The following is a 19,503-nucleotide window of genomic DNA, read 5'->3' on the forward strand; positions in this document are numbered from 1 at the left end:
CCGTTACCACAGTGATGTTTGACTCAAGTTCACCAATCAAACAATACAAGAACGTCACATGTACACACACAGTCTTCTATTGGGGTTTGTGGACCAATCAAAGTGAGTTGTGACAGCCGCACACGACTGTTTATATTACAGACTACAAAAAACAACAACTTTAACATGCAGCATAGTTTTATCACCGCCCAAACTTGGATATTTCAGTCCACTTCTAACTTGAGAAAACACATTTCAGCAAGTTGCAGATGTTTTTGCTGTTGTTTTGGCTGTGCATATGGCAACATTAGCACTATTTTATGGTCATAAGTAATGGTAAAACATACATCTTGTGCTCTGCATGTTTTTCTCTCTCTCTCACACACACACACACACACACTTTACCAATGTGTGTTCAGCAAACAGCTTGAAATGTTGGCAGGTGTGTGTGGACTCCCATTGAACATGAGTTTGAATGTTATCTGTTACTTCTGAACACAACCACATGCCAGTTACAGCGGCCAAAATAAGTATTTAACACGTCACCATTTTTCTCAAATATATTTCCAAAGGTGCTATTGACATGAAAATTACATCGGATGTTGCGGACAACCCAAGTAATCCATACATACAAAGAAAGTAGAACACATAAGTTCAGAAATTAACTTGTGTATAGTAATGTGATATGACGCAGGGAGAAAGTATTGAACATGGCAACTGGTATTTATTTAATACTTTGTACAAAAGCCTTTGTTTGCAATGACAGGTTCAAGACGCCTCGTGTATGGAGAAACAAGTCGCATAAATTGCTCTAGTGTGATTTTGGCCCGTTCCTCCACACAAGGAGTCTTCAAATCTTGAAGGTTCTGTCCGCTTTTATGGACCTTGAGTTTCAGTTCTTTTCATAGATCTTTGATTGGATTCAAGTCAGGTGTTTGGCTGGGCCATTCTAGCAGCTTTGTTTTTTCCTTGGAAACCAATTGAGAGTTTCTTTGGCGGTATGTTCATGATCATTATCCTGCTGAAATGTCCATCCTCGTTTCATTTTCATCATCCTCGTAGATGGCAGCAGATTTTTGTCAAGAATGTCTTGGTACATTTGCCCATTCATCCTTCCTTTAATAATGTGAAGTTTACCAGTACCATTTGCTGAAAATCAGCCCCACACCATCATGTTCCCACCTCTTAACTTTACTGTTTGTATGGTGTTTTTAGGGTGATGTCCAGTGCCATTTCTCCTCCAAACGTGCTGTGCATTCTGGCATCCAAACAGTTCAATTTTGCCCTCATCTGACCAGACTATTTTCTCCCAGTATTTAACTGGCTTGTCCAAATGTTGTTCAGCAAACTTTAAACGAGCTTTGACATGTTTTTGTTTTCCAGCAATGGGGTCTTGCCTGATGAGCGTACAAACAGGCCATGGCGGCGGAGTACATTACTCACTTTTTTCCTTGTGACAACAGGAGCTGCAAATTCCAGGTCTTTTTGAAGCTCTCATAGGTGCTCCTTGGCTCTTGGACAACTCTTCTGATTATTCTTTGCACTCCTCTGTCAGAAATCTTGCAAGGAGCGCCTAATGGAGGCAATTTTATGGTGTTATGATTGGCTCTCCACTTACGTATTATGGTCCCAACCGTGCTCACTGGAACATTCAGAAGCTTAGATATGTGCCTGTAACCAATGCCATCACCATGTTTAGTTACAATTAGTTTGCGATGGTCTTGAGACAGCTCTCTGCTCTTACTCATCATGAGATGTGTCTTGACTCATACGTTGGCAATGAGACCTTTTTGTAGGCCATCAATTAGGACTGAACCAGCTGATACTCATTTGCACTGACAAGGGGCTGGATTGCTGTTTGATTATTGATGGATTTTAGGTGTTGTATTGGCTTTCCATACCTTTTGGCACCCCCCTTTCTTCATGTGTTCAATGCTTTTTCCCTGTGTCATTTCACATTTTTAGCAATTTAAACATCCAAGTCAGTCACATACAAATTTATTTCAGTTGTTTATTTTCACTTCCCCTCTCAAAAAAATACACAAATAAATCAGTTGAGTTGTACAAATTCTAGATCACATTTTTGGTGTAAAATGTTTTAAAATGGTTTATCTTGGTCAAAATTCCTTTACAACACAAACACCTGGTATTTGAGCAGGGGTGTGTATAGTTTTTATATCCACTGGAGCATTGTTCCTGTTTTTGTAATCTGCCTGGTGAGCCTACAGAATTGTCCTGTTTAACAAGTACAACCCCAATTCCAATGAAATTGGACGTTGTTAAAAATAAATAAAAACAGAATAGAATGATTTGCAAGTCATGTTCAACCTATATTTAATTGAAAACACTACAAAGACAAGATATTGACTGTTCAAACTGGTAAACTTTATTAATTCTAGCAAATAATCATTAACTTAGAATTTTATGGCTGCAACGTGTTCCAAAAAAGCTGGGACAGGGTCATCTTTACCACTGTGTTACATCACCTTTTCTTTTAACATTCAATAAACGTTTGGGAACTGAGGACACGAATTGTTGAAGCTTTGTAGATGGAATTCTTTCCCATTCTTGCTTGATGCACATCTTCAGCTGTTCAACAGTCCGGGGTCTCCGTTGTCGTATTTTACGCTTCATAATGCGCCACAGATTTTCAATGGGAGAAAGGTCTAGACTGCAGGCAGGCCAGTCTAGTACCCACACTCTTACTACGAAGCCACGCTGTTGTAACACGTGCAGAATGTGGTTTGGCATTGTCTTGCTGAAATAATCAGGGGCGTCCATGAAAAAGACCTAGCTTGGATGACAGCATATGTTTCTCCAAAACCTGTATGTACCTTTCAGCATTAATGGTGCCTTCACAGATGTGTAAGTTACCCATGCCATTGGCACTAACACAGCCCCATACCATCAGAGATGCTGGCTTTTGAACTTTGCGTCCATAACAGTCCGGCTGGTTCTTTTCCTCTTTGGCCCGGAGGACACGACGTCCATAATTTCCAAAAACAATTTGAAATGTGGACTCGTCGGACCACAGAACACTTTTCCACTTTGCATCAGTCCATCTTAGATGAGCTCGGGCCCAGAGAAGCCGGCGGCGTTTCTGGGTGTTGTTGATGAATGGCTTTTGCTTTGCTTAGTAGAGTTTCAAGTTGCACTTACGGATATAGCGCCGAACTGTATTTACTGACATTGGTTTTCTGAAGTGTTCCTGAGCCCATGTGGTGATATCCTTTACACATTGATGTCGGTTTTTGATGCAGTGCCGCCTGAGGGATCGTAGGTCACCGGCATTCAATGTTGGTTTTGGGCCTTGCCGCTTACATGCAGTGATTTCTCCAGATTCTCTGAACCTTTTGAAGATATTATGGACCGTAGATGATGAAATCCCTAAATTCCTTGCAATTGTACGTTGAGGAACGTTGTCCTTAAACTGTTCGACTATTTTCTCACGCACTTGTTCACAAAGAGGTGACCCTCGCCCCATCTTTGCTTGTGAATGACTGAGCAATTCAGGGAAGCTCATTTTATACCCAATCATGTCACCCACCTGTTCCCAATTGGCCTGTTCACCTGTGGGATGTTCCAAACAGGTGTTTGATGAGCATTCCTCAACTTTCTCAGTCTTTTTTTGCCACCTGTCGCAGCTTTTTTGGAACGTGTTGCAGCCATACAATTCCAAGTTGATTATTTGCTAAAATCATTCAAGTTGATCAGTTTAAACATTCAATATCTTGTCTTTGTAGGGTATTCAATTAAATATAGGTTGAACATGATTTGCAAATCATTGTATGCTGTTTTATTTGTTTAACTCAACGTCCCAACTTCATTGGAATTGGGGTTGTAGAAACAATACAGTTTAACACCATTTCTTGGAGCTGAATTTGCCTGAATTTATTTTACAAAGATTTGATTTTATAAAGATTTTATTTATTATGTTTTAGGTTAGGCGGAACGGTGAGCTACTAGTTAGCACATCTGCCTCACGGGTATGAGGACCTGGGTTCAAATCCGGCCTCGCCTGTGTGGAGTTTGCATGTTCTCCCCGTGCCTGCATGGGTTTTCTCCGGGTACTCCGTAGTCCTCCCACATTCCAAAAACATGCACGGTAGGTTGATTGAAGACTCTAAATTGCCTGTGAAATAGAGTGTGAATGATTGTTTGTTGATATGTGCCCTGCGATTGGCTGGCGACCAGTTCAGGGTGTTCCCCGCCTCTCGCCCAGAGTCAGCTGGGATAGGCTCCAGCACGCCCACGACCCTAGTGAGGATAATCACCTTGGAAGATGAATGAATGATGAATGTTTTAGATTAAGTGATATTGTTCAGCAATATCTGAATTTGCACATTTATATTTTTAGTAAATTTTACGTTCATGTTCTGATTTCTAAAAAATAAATCAGAAGTTACTCACTAGTTACTCACTACTTGAGTAGTTTTTTCACTGAGTACTTTTTTACTCTTACTCAAGTAAATATTTGGAAGACTACTTTTTACTTTAACTTGAGTCATACTATTCTAAAGTAACAGTACTCTTAATTGAGTACAATATTTGGCTACTCTACCCACCTCTGCAGTTGACTTTCCTATGTGTCTGTTATGTGGGGACCCACACACAACAACTCAGAGCGAGGTGCTGACGTTTTAAGTGACCCCGCCGCGGTCGAACGTTCTCATCACTAGCTCGTTAGCTTGTGGGCTAGTGAAAGTAATAAACAGTTAGCAAGCCTTTAGGCCTGGTACACACACAAAGATTTTTCCACTCTTAAAAGATTTTTTATCTGTGACTGACCCCACACATAACGATAAACAAATCTGGCATTTCACAGTTTTGGCCGATTGTGTGGTGTGCTCCGATAGTATCAACAAAGAACACCTCACACACAAAGATTCTGTTCAAATGCCGAACTCAAAATCTCACGTGATCACACGTGATCTCACAAATCCGAAGAAGAAGAAACACTTCCGGCTTTGGGCCGATGTTTCTCGAAGGTTTGCTTGAGCCGGGAGCCTTATAAAATGTCCTCAAAAAAACAATCGCTTTGGAAAATACTTACTCCCGTCTGGTGAATCCACTTTTATACAAAAAAAAACACATTGGGTAAGACATGCTTAGTATTATACTTTATTTTTACAGTCGTTTCCTTTTCTTGAGTCAGGGTGCTTCTTGATTGGCTATATTCTGCTCCACGTCACAATTCACAGCGTCATGACTCGAGAGAAGTCTCCCCCCTCCAACACACACACACACACACACAGTAAGACTTCATTGTAAATATTGAACACAGTCTTTATTTAAGGTTGTCAGCCCCAACCTGTTTCAGACTCTAAAATTGGGATGACTCCTCTCTTAACACGTCAGACCTAAGGACAATCTTATAGGATAATCTTATAAGACATAAGATTGTCTGGCGTTTTGAAAAGCAGGCCGATTGTCATTGTGTGTGTACCTAAAGTGCCTTTGTTGTGTGGATCTACGTGCTGCGAATGGAGCAAGGCTGTGGAGTATTGGACAAAGCCAATGTCGGTCTGCCGCTGGTCCACGAGCAGATAATAAGTACTAGCCTAGCTGCTAGTAGCAGGCTACATTGCAGTGGAGCAGTCCAACTCGCCGTTGGCTCGCTGCATGAGCTGCGCGTGGGTCACCACAACAGAGTCACTGTCGCTCAAATAACACCAAACACTTCAGGAAAGATTCATTTTTCGCTTTGTAAGCATAGCTTGATGGCTAACTGCACGATGCAGTGGAGATAGAAATGGGCCAAGCTGTTATTACAGGGTTCCTACGCAAGTATGGAGTTTGATTTCATAAGTAGGTGTGAATGTGAGTGCAAATGGTTGTTTGTTTATATGTGCCCTGCGATTGGCTAGCGACCAGTTCAGGGTGTACCCCGCCTTTCGCCCGGAGATAGCTGGGATAGGCTAGCACGCCCGCGACCCTAGTGAGGAGAAGCGGTACAGAAAATGGATGGATGGATGGAAATTTCCAGGTCTGGAAAAGTATGGAAAATGGAAAGTATTATATGGAAAAATATTCGTGTTTCCAAGACTGTTCCAACAGCTCTGCTTTCTATGCTTTCTAAAACCAAAAACTATGAATATCTAAAACAAATATATATATATATACAGACCACCTATACAGAATATATGTGTAATAATAAAAAAAAAAAAAGAATTTTATCGTCATACCTGTTATTTAATTTAGCGTTTACATTCCTTTAGAAAGTTATGGGTTTGGAATGACTTGTCATAGTCAATCCCTCAGGCTTTGCAAGGGAAAATAAATTGATGCAGTAAAACTTTCTATTTTGACTACAAAACATACATTTACTCAAATGTCACGTTTTTTTTACACTTTCACTTTGTTTACTGAGATGTCTGGAAATTAGGGTCTGGAAAACATGGAATTTTATATTCTCAAATGTGTAGGAACCCTGTTATTGCCAAGTATGTGGAGGAACCCTGTTATTGCTAAGTAACTCGCAATTCTAGTAAATAGCCATAGATGGCGCTCATTAGTTTTATAGTAGGGGAGCCCCGATTGATGTTGTTCCCTGGTGACATCATCCTGTTTTAACACCACCCACAAAATCTGGCCAGCTGAGATGGTGAAAAAGAGTTTGAAGCTATATCTCAACAATTCACTATTAAATTGTCTTTGCACCTTTTCAGCACTTAACCTTCACATCCATCCATCCATCCATTTTCTGTATCTCATTATCTTCACAAGGGTCGCGGGCGTGCTGGAGTCTATCCCAGCTATCTTCGGGCGAGAGGCGGGGTACACTGAACTGTTTGCCAGCCAATCGCAGGACACATATAAACAAACAACCATTCGCGCACACATTCACACCTAAGGGCAATTTAGAGTATCCAGTCAACCTACCACGCATGTTTTTGGGATGTGGGAGGAAACTGGAGTGCCCGGAGAAAACCCACACGGGCACGGGGAGAACATGCAAACTCCACACAGGCGGGGCCGGGATTTGAACCCCGGTCCTCAGAACTGTCAGGCAAATATGCTAACCAGTCGGCCACCGTGCCGCCACCTTCAAACACATTTAATGTATTTAGAAAAAAAATGCGAAAATGACTTTAAATAATTTGCTGATGAATAGTGTCAGTACTTTGTCCATCTATGCAAGCAGAGCACTGCGATTGAATGGAATAAGAAGTAATTCATACTGCTAATTATCCCCATCAAAGTCACATGTAAAACAGCCCCAAGTGCTGAAGCTGTTGATTACTATAAACAGTTCCTCTACTAATCTGAAAATAGTGTCTCATATTTTTGTGAGTGTTGCAAGTGTGTCATGTATCTCAAAATCAAGCTGTCCCATTTCCGGCACTTTTATATATTGTACATGTTATGTGACACCTTTTATGTCATTGAACCACATTGTCCATAAAATATAATCCTCTTTTTCTCTTAATTGACGAGTGTTGGCAAAAGTTGTTCATGTCTGAGTGTTTCAATAAGTAACACTGTGTTGTGGGCCAGTGTGTGATTCATTGAGCAAATTCAGTTCAAAGCAAAGCTTGACACTAACGTGGTGGCCTGCTGACTGGAGGTTTTAGTGAGGGTTAACCTCATTATGGGGGCTCGTTGTTGGCCCCACGTTAGCCGCCTATTAATGATGGTTTGCTGACTCCAGACCCATAAAGTGTATGCAAGTTTTTTCGAGGAGTACCTTGGTTGTTGCAGCCTCTGCACACAGCTTATGACCTCGAAACCTTGTGCAGCTGTCAGATGATGTCAGAGGACGACTGCACTTTTCCTTACAAAATGATACTGATAGGAAAATTTGTTTTTCCTGTTTGCAAAAATTTTATTTCAAAACATTCATCGGTCCGTTGAACCTTCTCAGTAGGGTTGTTAACGTGATAAACTATTAGCACACGTACTGTATTTACAGTTCTAGTTGTGAAAAATAATTTCACTGTGGTCTGTTTTCACTAAATGCCGTAGTTGTATACCAAAAACCAACATTAACATTTTCAACCATGCATCAAATCAAACTTTATTTATAGAGCACTTTTCATAGAATGACGCATCTCAAAGTGGTTTACATAGTTAAAATCAGTCCCCTCCCACCACTCATCCACACAGATACAAACAAACACACACACACGAACACAGAGTTAAAAGAGTAATAAAATAATAATGTAATGACATATAGCTGGGCACAGAGAAACCAAGTGGGAAGCACCATCTCATGGAGCCATCTGCACCAAGAGCAGACAGCAGATCGCGGCCACATGTGCTGGCATGGACCCCCAGTATAGTAATATGGAGAGCCACAAATGGCGAATGAGGACCCCATGAGGCAGGACCATGGCTGCGGTCAATTACATATTTATGGGCGTTTGAGCATTTATTCGGTATCCTTGATAGTCAGTTAAAGGGCCATGTACTACTACTTCTCTCGCTCCCGTACAGTGCAGATGCTTTTTTGCTCGCTCTGCTTGCTTCGTCTCTGTTTACATTTTTTCTTGCTGATAAGCTTTTTTTTCTTCTTAAAAAAAAAATAATAATAATAATAATTAGAAGCACCGACTCCTGTTTTTTTTTTTTAAACCTGTGGGACTGATGTCAAATAAATGTTGAAACAACTTTATGGAAATTATTCTGTATCATAAGGTATCATGTACCATGTATCACTACTGTCTTTGTTCATACTTCTAGAACAACAGCATGCTGCTGGTAAGGCAAAGCTGTGCACTATTTGGGTTCTGCGCAGTACTAGTATTACTAGTGAAGCACTGTGATGGTTATCTTGTAGAATTTTATAATGTCACTAATAGTACTAGGAGCATGCAGTGGTTGACTCAATGGTAACATGTAGGTGTACTACTAGTCTGTCAAAGATACATACTTGTGAGGACAAAGAGCATACTAGTACATCGACCTTAATCTGGAAATGAAACAGCGCTCCATAAAGTATATAGTGCATGACACAACCCTACTATTTGGACCTAGTTAGTAAGTGAAGCACAGTAGTTTAGTTGCATACTAGTAAGCCAAAAGTGGCACAAGTACTGGATAAAACATTACTCATAAGACACCTATTTCTCCTCCTCAGTGTGCTGAGTAGTCTTACAAAAATAAATAAATAAAGCAAACAGCTTTCCATAGACTTTCAATCTGCCCTGTGTTGATCTTAATCTTGGTGTGGACAATGCTGAACAAATTCCCATCCTCTTCCAATCTACATTGATATGTTGTTAAGGTAGAGTGGAATGTGATTAACACGCTGATACACGTTCTACACCCAGTTTTAGTTAAGGATTTTGATTTTTAACACTAAAGCTAGTATCTACATGTGATTTAAATAAGTCTTTTTTCATCTTCATCTTTTTTCTGTTTTGGTAATTACTAAACATTTTGAAAGGGAACGTAAATATTACCTTTGTTGCAGATGGAAATGTCATCCCTGGTGTTTGAGTTGAACTAATACATTGTCAATCAATCTTGTGTCCTCCAGAAACTACCATGTGTTTTACTACCTGCTGGCAGGAGCGAGTGAAGAAGAGAGAACAGCCTTTCACCTCATGAAACCGGAAGAATACCATTACCTTAGTCAGGTAGGACTCACTGTTACTATCCTATAAATCATTTCTTTCTAAACATTAGAAGTTGAGGTTTGTTGACTGTTGCCCGAGCTTTCGCGAAAGCCGGCATCATTGCTGAACAGCCGCCCGCCAATGAGACTGACTCTGACGAGTAGGAGAGGGAACCCGGCATTGTTTGATGGCGAAATTGCCCAGCTGTTGAATTCAGATACAGAAGATGAGGTCTTCCATGGGTTTGTGACAAAAGATTGATAAAAAAAATTATGTGAGTGTATTTTTAAATATGTAGTAGAATAAAGTTCAACCAAACTCACTGATTTGCTTCCGTTACCTTGTTTTATTTAGCATGCGCCGAATAATACGGTGCGCCTTATGTATGGCTTAAGTACAGAAATAGACTCTGTAATTGAGACTGCGCCTTACAATCCGGTGCGCCTTATGGTGCGGAAAATACGGTATAAGGAAAATGAAAACAAATCTTCCACAGTTTAAATGTATACTGCCACTTAGGGGTTGTGAAAAGGGTGTACACTTCGATTCACATTTACAGTGTATATACATATATATATATATATATATATATATATATTACGATAAATGAGCGCTGCTCACCGGAGCATCCTGACTTTCTTGTGTCAGCCGCCATATTGCTATTGTTATCTGTTGCAAGTGCATTAGACGGCATAAATGCTTACTCGCGCGTTTGTCAAACCTTAAACCTAAGGTTGGAAATGTTTACGAACAGGGCTACTTACTCGGCCGCCTTTAAACAAAAAGTAATCAGTGTTGCTACAGACGTAGGAAACCGTCGAGCAGCGCGCCAGCTCAGTGTGAATGAATCGAACATGAGATTGTGGAGGAACTCAAAGGAGAAAATCCTCTGAGAAGAACAACATGCAAGAGCTTCGGGACGTGGGAACGTGGCACAGTAATGGAGGCGCTGCTGCCCCTTTCACTAGACTTTCCATTGATATGCTTGGACACGGCAGTCTGTGAAGAGCCAGCCTCCTTAGCTATGAGCTTTTGTGGCTTACCCATCCTATGGAGGGTATCAATGATGGTCTTCTGGCCAGTTCGCAAGTCTGCAGTCTTCCCCATATTGAACCAAACTAAAGCAATTTAATGACACCTGGGGAAACCTGTGCAGGTGCTTTGAGTTTAGGAGGTGATTAGTGTGTGACACTTTGTTTAAAACATTTATGGCCTGCAAAATCTGGGCTGATTTCTTCACAGTATTCAAATTTTTTGAATTCCTGATTTCGTGGGTTTTATGAGCTGGTACCCCAAATTATGTTAAAATAAACATTTTTTTTTTAAATTATGGAAATAAATACACGTTTCCATGATATTCTAATTTTTTGGAAAGGGTCTGTATGGTTAGCAGCACATCCATGGTGTGCATTCTACATACGTACGTAGATGCATTATTATTATTTTTTTTTTTAAAGTCAACTTTGGGGGTGCACATTATACTCAAGCGTTTTATACGTGAGAAATTACAGTAGTCAAACTTTATTATGTATGTAATTAACCATTTTGGAGCTCATTCGACTACATACGTCTCCTGAATGTTGTGAGCAGTGTGTAGTTCTCCTGTGATGCACACACACATGCAGACACACACTCATGACTCTTGTTCCGATCAATTCAGCTGTTTGATTTTTGTTTATTTTGTTTATTTTCCTGTGTATCATTGTTGTGTTTTTACATGCATGGTACACCTAGATCCATCTTTGACACACACACACACACACACCCTTGTATTGGCTGCACCACTGACAAACACAAGCCAACAAATGGTAATTGTCCTTTGGCTCATCAGCAAAACAGGTTTCACATACTGTAACAATGAAAGAAAGGTACAATAAAGTCACATACACGGCGCACTGATGGAATCTGTTATGTAAAACTAGTCGCTACCTCAGAGCTTTGACAGCCACGCCATGACTACTTCCTCCCCTCCTATGAAATCTTCACGCCTACACTGAGAGGAGCAGGGAATTCCGTTCATTCCGCCTCACCCTTGAACTGGACACACAAACACACATGCATACATAAATTCTATCACACATTCTTGCACTCTCTTCATAAGCTTCCTGTCTTTTGGATGCTGCTTGTTTCCCTTCTCTCTTCTGTGAAGTGTAAATAAACACTCGTGTACAGATTTCACAACCCCCTTATGTTGGCAAAGTGAAGGCAACCAGTTTTCAGACTGTGTAAACATGCTACGGATTAGTACTCCTTCGTCCACATTCATAACTTTGACCCTGACAGAATAGCTCTTTTGCATCTTGCTTCTGGTGCACTACTCCTAATTTTAAAGATTCTGTAACAGAGACCGTTGCCCAAGCAAACTATGCGTTTTCGAGTGATTGCTTTTTTGCTATCATCTTTATTGCAAGAAAATTTAAATCACCATAGTTACAAAATTGTTCTTCATGAGCGTGAAGAACAAGGTCTTGTTTGGAATTTTCAAATAGACAAGTCTTTCTTCACAAATCTGTGTAATAGGAGTAGTGCAAGTAAAAGTGATTATGCTTTAATATTTAAGGTGGCTCTGATTTGTCCTGATGTTAATATACAGTCCAAAATAATATTGACAACAATGTACTTGCGCGGCACGGTGGCCGACTGGTTAGAGCGTCAGCCTCACAGTTCTGAGGTGCGGGGTTCAATCCCCGTCCCCGCCTGTGTGGAGTTTGCATGTTCTCCCCGTGCCTGCGTGGGTTTTCTCCGGGCACTCCGGTTTCCTCCCACATCCCAAAAACATGCATTAATTGGAGACTCTAAATTGCCCGTAGGCATGACTGTGAGTGCGAATGGTTGTTAGTTTCTATGTGCCCTGCGATTGGCTGGCAACCAGTTCAGGGTGTACCCTGCCTCCTGCCCGATGACAGCTGGGATAGGCTCCAGCACGCCCGCGACCCTAGTGAGGAGAAGCGGCTCAGAAAATGGATGGATGGACAATGTACTTGCATTCTAAGACAATCCAACATAATACATTGTAATTAGTCTCCCGGCAATAGCTTCATTTCGCTATAAGTATTAGTAGTGGACTTTATTAACTTTTTCAAGTGACAATTAGGGATGGGAAGAATAATTGATTCATTGTTTAGTATTTGGGGAACACAGCTCCATTAGCCAGCATTATTCTGCACCATACAACACTGGAAGTGAAACTGGAGCACAGGACATTCCAAACTCAACTCCTGCTGTTTTCTCTCTAAACCCAGTGTTCCACAACTTTTATTTATTGTGCTTTATACTGTATGTCAAAGGGACAATCCCGATTATACCTCTTAGACCTTCCCCTTCGTCTTATCCCTTGCCCTTAGCCCTTCGTTTGAAAGGCCAAGATGAATGGGTAAATGGCCCTGGGAATTGGGATGACACATCGTCGCCTGAGTGGTTAGCACAGCCGCCTCACAGTTCGGAGGACCGGGGTTCAAATCCCGCCCCCGCCTGTGTGGAGTTTGCATGTCCTCCCCCGTGCCTGCATGGGTTTTCTCCGGGTACTCCGGTTTCCTCCCAGATTCCAAAAACATACATGGTCGGTTAATTGAGGACTCTAAATTGTTCGTAGGCGTGAATGCGAGTGCAAATGATTGTTTCTATGTGCCCTGCGAATGGCTTGCGACAAAATGGATGGATGGATGGACATCATTCTGGTTGGGCATCGAGAATTGAGAACCGATTGGAACCGGGATTAACGTTCCGGTTCGCCCCGAATCGTTAAAATTTAAAAATTTCCGTTCCCTGTTTCGATGCCTCCAGTCCGCCCTCCCTAAAGAAAAGGTGGCAAAAACCAACGAAGAAGCGGTGAAAACCAACAAAGAAGAACGTGGACAAAGACGTGCTTGTGCCCAACGGCGGCGGCGAACAAATGTGTGTCTTAACTTTGTTAAAATTAATGACCAGTCGCCTCTGTGCCACACTTGGAATAAGATTATATTGTGCAAAGGAGGTTTTCACGATGTGTAGCATCTGACGCGGTCCAAGCCTCAAGCCCACTATGTCAATTGGGTGAGTGAAACAATAAAATACGTCTACAGTATGCCAACATTGAAACAGCTAACAAGGTAAACGGTTGGTTGCACTTTTGCACTGATGGTTTTTAGCGTTTATTTTTGTCTTCAAACCAACATAAGTGCCGATGACAGAAAAAAAAGCTTAACATTGAGCTAAAACTTGACCGTAGCAACTTTACATCACAATAAATTGGGACAAAATTCACAAACTTTGTCTCACAGTATCACAAACACAAACCTTGTGCGTCATCGGTGAAAATCGGGAAAGGAACCAGCGATTTATAGCATTTGGTTCCATCCGTTTAAAAAAAAAAAAAAAAAAAAGATACATATCACCGGTGCCGTGTGAAGTTAGTTTTCGTGCCAAAAAGCTGAATTTCGGTGCGTACCCTTCAAAATATAAGGTATAAAGTGTAAAACAGGAAGTCAAGTTAAAACCCGCACACACAAACCATTTGACGTGCTGAAACCGCCCCAAATAACTATTTTAACAATGCTATATCTAACTTTTAGTTGAAACATTAATTAGTTAATATTAATCCCAATTGCCTTATCAAGTCCAATCAGTATAATCAAACACAGCTGGATTCCAATGATCAGAAGAAAGGGACAGCCCCCTGAGTTAAATATGAGTGTCACAGCAAAGGGTCTGAATACGCATGGCTGTGTGATATTTCATTTTTTATTTATTAATAAATCTGCAAAAATTTCAACAATTCCGTTTTTTGTGCCAATATGGGGTGCGGCTGCATGATGGACGACTCGTTAGCACAACTGCCTCACAGTTCTGAGGACCGGTGTTCAAATCGCATCCGGGCCTGTGTGGAGTTTGTATGTTCTCCCTGTGCCTGCGTGGGTTTTCTCCGGGTACTCCGGTTTCCTCCCACATCCCAAAAACATACATGGTCGGTTAATTGAGGACTCTAAATTGCCCATAGGTGTGAACGTGAGCGCAAATAGTTGCTTATATGTGCCCTGCGATTGGCTGGCAACCAGTTCAGGGTGTACGTCACCTCTCGCCCGAAGATAGCTGGGATAGGCTCCAGCACGCCAGTGACCCTAGTGAGGATAAGCGGTACAGAAAATAGATTGATGGATATGGGGTACTGTGGCTATATTGATGAGGGGGAAAATGTGACTGAGCTAATCATTTTTTATAATCGTTCATAAAATGCAGTACATTGTAGTGAAGTCTGTTTAAGTCTGTGAATTTATCGCAGTAATCTGACGGTAGACTGGTGAGTGCGAGCTCGTCATAACGAGATAGGGCTGCAGCTGTCGAATATTTTAGTATCGGAGTATCCTACAAAAAAATTATTGAATAATTGAATATTCGGATAAATTATTTTTGCTCGGTTAAAGACCAATTATGAATACGCAAGAAAAAATGACCAATTGTTTTTTCTTAAATGCACAGTGAGAAACAAACTATTCTCTCTTGTCTAGAAATATTTTCAGTGAAGCAAGAAAACAAATTTCAGTTTAAACTAAAGGCATTAATTACAAAAGGCATGAGGAGCTTGTCGTGCAACTTGAGCAGCTAGCATTTCAGGATGTGACATCATAATACAGTAGGTTTGTGGCTGTGCATTTATTAGCATAGACCAGACTAACTAAAATACAGATGAAGATGAAGACACCTCGATAGGAAACACAAATATTACCTTCCATCCATCCATCAATTTTCCATACCGCTTCTCCTCACAAGGGTTGCGGGCGTGCTGGAACCTATCCCAGCTATCTTCGGGCGAGAGGCGGGGTACACCCAGAGCTGGTTGCCAGCCAATCGCAGATTACCTTAATAAATGTTTTCCCCCCTTAAAGGTGTACACCTATAAATACCGATAGAGTATCAAACTCAATCAAACTGGGAAGGCTGACAGTGAATGAGTTAAATCAGCGGATCCCAGAGGCAGAGAAAATTCCTCCAGTATTGTTTGTATTCAAAGTACTCGAAACATTTGAGTATTCGTTGCAGCCCAAGTTGATAAAAAAACACTTGGTTTTAAGGACTATACACCCCTTCATCTTAGCCCTGCCCCCTAGGAATTGGGATACCCCTTCGTTCTCATGCACGTGCAAAACTAAGGAGTAAGACGAAGGGGAAGGGCTAAGGGGTACAATTGGGATTGGCCTAAAGTCTGTATGTGTATGTGGCGTCCAACCATTTGTCATGTCCTTTAACTGCATGATCATTACGGTTAGTAACCTGTGTGTATGTGTTCAAGTCTATAATGGTTTATGTCATCATGGAATGCTGCTGTCTAATTCTAACCTCATGCCATGAAAACTCTACCTTAACATTTCCAGATGACAAAGAGAACCCACCGACTGCACTGGGACAGTTACTGTGAGAGTGAAGCGGTCAGTATCTGAGTGTCAGTTGTAGAAGTCATAGAAGCCACACTTTCCCTGCACACTGCCTTCCTGCTTCACATTTCTGTTCCCTTTTGGGTATTTCCTGGTTTGCTCTGGGTTATGTTTTCCTATCTGTGTTTATTCTCCCTTTGTAACCTGTTGGAATGATGTTAGTATGTCTAGTCATATCCTGACCACTCTAGAGCCCTTGTCTGCAAATTGCAATCCTTTTATTGGGCATTGTAATGTTTTCATATGCTTGTAGTGAATTCTTCTACAGTCCGGAAATAAGGTCATCACTAAGTTGCATAAATACATTGAACCAGACCCGCAGGGAGTTATTTGTTTGGTGCAACACTGAGTTTTTCAGGAAATACAAGGAATATCAGAAAAGGTCCAGGAATGGTGTCACAAAAGCGGTCAGATGCTCAGGGCATTAAATTTGCAGGGTAACATGAGACAAAAACAATTTAATTTTTAAATCTTTAATTGGAAAAATAGGCATGGCCTCTTCAGTCTTGATTGATGATTCATATTCAAGAGTGAGCCAGTCTGCTCCTCATTAGTTAGCATGTTCAAGGAGTTTAAATTGTTTTTATAGCAAGTCACAGATAAAAAGCACTGAAGACCATCTTTCGGAGTAAATACTTATCTGTATGTAATTTTATTGTTCTTTTCTTCAAGATGGCAACAACAATACAAGTCACTTAGTGTAATCATGGTCGTCATTATCCATCCAATATAGTGAAATGTTTTAAGAGATGTAATTTCCTATTTCAATTTTTGATTTTAATTTCCTTATACAGTAACAAAGACAGTTACTCTCACTCCCCATCAACCTACAACCCCCCTTTAATAGGCACACCCGATTTGTACCTCCATTTGCTATCACAACTATATTAATTAATTATGACTTGGATTTCTCAAGGAACTGGAAGCTTTCAGAGAGGTGTCATTCTTATTAACATGATGGAATAATATGGTTGCCACAGTTTTTTTTGCCATTCCAAGATGTGATCCTCCTCTTCCAGGACAACTTAAAGATTCTTAGACCTGTCACGATAACAATTTTTCAAAGATGATATATTTTCCACAAAAATATCACAATAAAAGATAACGTTGTTTTTTTAATGCCTCTGAAATCACGAAAAATAAGGCCTGCCCTTATTATTTTTAAAAAAATGTTTGGGTTTTAAATCGTGATTGTTATTTTATTGTTTTTATTATAATTCCCCTTCTTGTTTCTCTTTTAAATTGTTTTTCTTTGCTCTGTGGTATGGATCCCCCGGGGTCTGAAATAAAGAATAAAGAGCTGCAAGACTAGCCTGGTTTACATGGCGCCTTCTATTCCAATTATAATCAGTTGAGAAGCCCAAACTGAATAAAACGCTCCAGAGAAACCCCGAATGGAATTTCATTTGGTTTCACAGGGGTGGAATATTCCTTTTTCTAAACCGAAGTAAATTTGCGCCATGCTTCGTCTTGACGTGACTGCGCGGTGACATCATCATTTACACACGGCGTAAATATGGTGGCGCCCAACGGAGCTCGTATGCAATGGACATGTTGTTTTTAACTACCGTATTTTCACGACCATAGGACATATTAAAAGACGCAGTCTCAGTTAAGGAGTCTATTTCTCTTTTAACACATAGATAAGGCGCACCGCATTATTGGGCGAAAGCATGGTAAAACATACGCTAGCTTAAAACGCTAGCTTAAAACATACGGTTTTTGAAGTATTTAACAATGTACTCACGTTATTTTTTTATCAATCCTCATCCACAAATCCATCAAAGTCCTCATCTTCTCTATCCGAAATGAACAGCTGGGCAAGTTCTCAATCAAACACGCCAAGTTCCCTCTCGTACTCGTCGGAGTCAATCTCGCTGCCGTGCGGCTCCTCAGAAATTATGCTGGGTTTTACGAAAGCTCGAACAACAGTGCAAGTAGACAAGCATCCACTGTTCGCCATCTGTCATCCATCGCTCCCACACCAGCTTTTCCTTGTAATCCGCCGGAAGTTGCTGCGCCATGGTCGTGCTTGCCCGGATGGATAAATGGCGCCGTTTCATAAAACGAAAGCACCAAGACGGCCCTCCTTGAAAATGTTCAATTTTCATTTCTTCTGGAAGCGTTATTGCCCTCAGTCGAATGGTGACTGTAGAGACGATTCTCCCGGCTGTTCTTTGCTCATTATTCTATTGCTCGAGTTGGTGTTCCAACTCGGGCCACCTCGCCTTGTTTCCGCGGAAACTCAGCTTCGTCTTCTTGACTTGGTGAAGCTCGTTTTCCTGCTTCCTCCACTTGCGAACCACGATTCGTTGATCTTGAATTCTCTCGCGGCTGCTCGATTCCCATGTTCCTCCGCGTAACTGACAGCTTGCAGTTTAAACTGTGCTTCGTAAGCGTGTCTCTTCGTAGGTACCATTTTCCGTGGGGGTCCTTAGCCAAACCGATGTTGTTTTGCACAATGCATACCCTGGCGCTGTATACCTACTGGGGGCGTGGCTTTAGCATCCTCCCCAAAAAAAAAAAAGGTTTAGGAAAATATGGGACCTTTAACTTGCTAACAGATGAACAACCCTCCATAAATCAAATACAGGTACTGTATAACAGTCCAAAAGAGTCCATTAGTTGAATCACAACGTACATGAAAACATTCATGAGATAAATGCTGTTGCATGGCCTTTTTAAAAATGTTTTTACAGTGGGTACGGAAAGTATTCAGACCCCCTTACATTTTTCATTCTTTGTTGTAGTGCAGCTATTTGCTAAAATCATTTAAATTCTTTTTCTTCCTCAATGTACACACAGCACCCCATATTGACAGAAAAAAACGGATTGCTGATTTATTAAAGAAAAACTTAAATATCACACAGCCATAAGTATTCAGACCCTTTCCTCGGTATTTAGTAGAACCACCCTTTTGAGCTAAAACAGCCATGAATCTTTTTGGGAATGATGCAACAAGTTTTTCCACACCTAGGTTTGGGGATCCTCTGCCGTTCCTCCTTGCAGATCCTCTCTAGTTCTGTCAGGTTGGAGGATGAATTGGGTTTAAGTCAGGGCTCTGACTGGGCCATTCAAGAACAGTCACTGAGTTGTTCTGAAGCCACTCCTTCGTTATTTTAGCTGTTATTTTAGCTATTTAATATGGGTGCAGATCTGAGTACAGGTTACAGTTTACTGAGTGAGATTCTCATCATTTTTGTATTGTATTATATTAGATCTGGGGTGTCAAACTTTTTGTTGCGGGCTCCGTTGTAGTTACGGTTACTCTCAGAGGGCCATTATGACTCTAAAACAAAATAATTGTTTCATCGCCTCATAATATTATTATTACAAATTGATGGATAACTACTTTTGAAATCAGGAGTCAATGAACAAGTTTGTTCAGTTCCTGTAAAAAGTGGTTTGGTGACAAAAAAAAAATACTTGCAGTATTTTAACATTATTTATTCCATGTGACAATTTGACATTTTGGTACATGTTTAAGCAGGAATCATGGAATTTGACTCAAATGATTTGCTTTCCTGGGCCTCATAAAATAATGTGGCAGGCTGGAT

The 19,503-nt window shown here is 40.9% G+C and overlaps 1 protein-coding gene across 11 annotated transcripts in view; it reads left to right on the forward strand.

Moving 5' to 3' along the window:
- The window catches only part of myo9aa (myosin IXAa), a 176,904-nt gene that overhangs the window by 82,310 nt on the left and 75,091 nt on the right, over positions 1-19,503 (forward strand). For 9 of the 11 annotated variants that reach the window (XM_061760855.1, XM_061760846.1, XM_061760862.1 and 6 more), the window contains 2 exons: positions 9,461-9,560; positions 15,887-15,940. In XM_061760855.1, the coding sequence (XP_061616839.1) occupies positions 9,461-9,560; positions 15,887-15,940 (154 nt within the window). The remainder of the gene's footprint in view (positions 1-9,460; positions 9,561-15,886; positions 15,941-19,503) is intronic. The other 2 variants (XM_061760878.1, XM_061760893.1) reach the window with 1 other exon arrangement.

Source organism: Phyllopteryx taeniolatus, chromosome 2, assembly GCF_024500385.1.
Source record: "Phyllopteryx taeniolatus isolate TA_2022b chromosome 2, UOR_Ptae_1.2, whole genome shotgun sequence".
In the NCBI taxonomy this organism is placed as follows: domain Eukaryota; kingdom Metazoa; phylum Chordata; class Actinopteri; order Syngnathiformes; family Syngnathidae; genus Phyllopteryx; species Phyllopteryx taeniolatus.